Source organism: Limulus polyphemus, unplaced genomic scaffold (genome assembly GCF_000517525.1).
Source record: "Limulus polyphemus unplaced genomic scaffold, Limulus_polyphemus-2.1.2 Scaffold811, whole genome shotgun sequence".
NCBI classification, from domain to species: domain Eukaryota; kingdom Metazoa; phylum Arthropoda; class Merostomata; order Xiphosura; family Limulidae; genus Limulus; species Limulus polyphemus.
In genome coordinates, this window is record NW_013666421.1 from 56,175 (window position 1) to 58,617 (window position 2,443).

General features: G+C 35.2%; 1 protein-coding gene across 1 annotated transcript in view; it reads left to right on the forward strand.

The window, feature by feature from the left end:
* Positions 1-464: 464 nt before the first annotated feature.
* LOC106460656 (segmentation protein cap'n'collar-like) overlaps positions 465-2,443 on the forward strand; it is a 6,888-nt gene continuing 4,909 nt past the window's right edge. The window contains exon 1 of the mRNA XM_013920381.1: positions 465-741. Coding sequence (XP_013775835.1) covers positions 465-741 — 277 coding nt within the window. The remainder of the gene's footprint in view (positions 742-2,443) is intronic.

A 2,443-nucleotide genomic window follows, 5' to 3' on the forward strand; every position in this document is an offset into this window, starting at 1 on the left:
CAATCAAAAATATCGAACTCAAATTGTATTTAATTGAGATTTATTTAAAAACCTAAATTATCGATCATCTTTATATAAATAACTCATTGTATCCTTACATCGGGTTGTTCATTACACATCTATCCTTACATCGGGTTGTTCATTACACATTTTTCGTAAAGTTCGATGTCGCTAAGGTCGAGTTTAAGACAGTCCACTCGTTCTCTTCTCCAAGCTATTTGTTGACATTGTTGAAAAGGGGTAAATAAGAGAACCCCAGTGGCTCAGCGGTGAATGTGTAGGCTTACGACACTAATATACGGGTTTCGATACCCGTGGTGGGCAGAGTACAGATAGCCCATTGTGTAGCTTTGCGCTTAACAACAGCCAATAGATAACAATAGAGGACAAAGATATTTGTATATTTTATAAGTTATTTGTAAAGTTTACAGTATTTATTTATTTGTTACTTATAGCAAACAGGCATGTATCCTAACATTGAGGACTGTCAGCGAGATTTTACTAGCACATTTTCGTTGTTGCCTATGAATATCGCTGATCAACCTTCTTGTACCACTGTTGCATTGCCATCTGTTGTCAACCAGAATTACTACTCTCAATGTAACTCCAGTTTGGCTGGAAGATTCCACGGCACACAAGTCAGTGCTAACGACCATTACTCAGAAGCACTGGTGCAGAATCCAACTTTGAATTCACCATCACCAGACTTAGTAAATTTCACTTACTCTTCTCTTTCTAATGGTAAGTAATTTGGCAGTTAATATCGAACACAGAATTCAAATAACTTTCACTACCATAACTGTCCAGTTTAACAAACATATATATTGTAATAGCTTTCTCTTGTTGGCCTTTATCTAATTCTAACAATCTATAATACGATGGAAACAAAGTGTTCTCGTATAAACTCAGCTTTTTTTGTGAAATGTTTTAATGAAATATTGTATAACCATCAACGGGTTTCATGAATTAATAGTCGTTCTTCAGGTTTATACATTATAACATAAAATCTTGTTATAACATAACATAATATCCTGTTAGTTTTGTGTCTTTGTTCAAATTTCCATTTCGCTTAAGATTATGTTATCTTTCAAACTTACAGAATCTGTTTACGGCTGATAAACTATTAATTTACTGTTTGCCAACAGAGAACAGTAGAACAGTAATAATTGCCAAAATTACGTATTTTATTTTGTCTATGGCAAGAGTTCCCAAACTGGAGGCCACGAACGCCCCGTGGGCTGTAGAAAAGTGTCACGATACAGGCGTAGCAAATATACAAAATACACAGTACTGTTAACGTTCTCAGCATCTATAGATTCATGAGAGGAAGGAAGTTTCACTCAGGATGCTGAATGTTCTGGGAGTTCTTGTGCTGAGAAAGTTTGGGAACCTCTGGTCTATACCAGTCTATAGTACTGTTGAGATGTTTTTCTAGATATTGCAAAACTTTGTAATTTTGATATCATGTTTTAAAATTTCACGATGCGTTTTGTAATATATTACTGTACCAAGTGTGTAATTATGAAACTCATGCACTTAATTTTTAGCCGCGGCTGAGTGGTTCATAGAACGGCTCTGAGTTTTGTTTTGTGTTTTTTTGTTGTTGTTGTTGTTTGTTTGTTTTCAAGTACAAACTTTTAGCTCATAGCTCCATCATCTGTGGACCGATTTGAGATCTAATTACAGCTTTGGACTCAGTAGGTCAAACCCTTTAGATTGATGTATTTAACCACGCCCAAGGTCTCATAGATTACTTTATTCTAATCCTGCATAAAATAATTTCAGTTTTAGGGTATACTGGTAATAAAATCGAATCGGGTATACACGCGCCCCATGCTTGTTATTGCTGGCGCACAAAAATATAGCTAATAAAAAGGGAGTAAAAAAAGGTCTTATAGATTAATTTACTCTAATCCTGCCTAAAATAATTTCAGGTGCTCGTGTTTTATGCAATTATATATTTAACAGAAAATGGTACTAAAAACAAAGCGATAAAAGAAACGATTATACAAATAAACAAAACAACGGTATTGTGAAAGCATGCTCATTTAATGTAACAGATAATAAAAGTATCTCTGCAAAAAAGAAATTACTATATATTTTTAGATGGTGACAATGTAAGTATTTAATTATCATTAGACTCATTCCTATGACGTGTTTTGTTTTTCTTTGAGATACCCCCCCCCAGTGACTCAACGGTAAGTCTGAAGGATTATAACGCTAAAAACCGGGTTTCGATAACCGTGATAGGCATAGTACAGATAGGCCATTGTGTAGCTTCGAGCTAAACAGTGAACATACGAAAATACAATGTTATTTTCGATTAGAGTATCGCTTATTCGCGATATTCATACACCTATAAACAGTATTAAGCTACACGAAAAGTGCCCCCAGTGGCACAGCGGTACGTCTGCGGACTTACAACGCTAGAATCCGGGTTTCG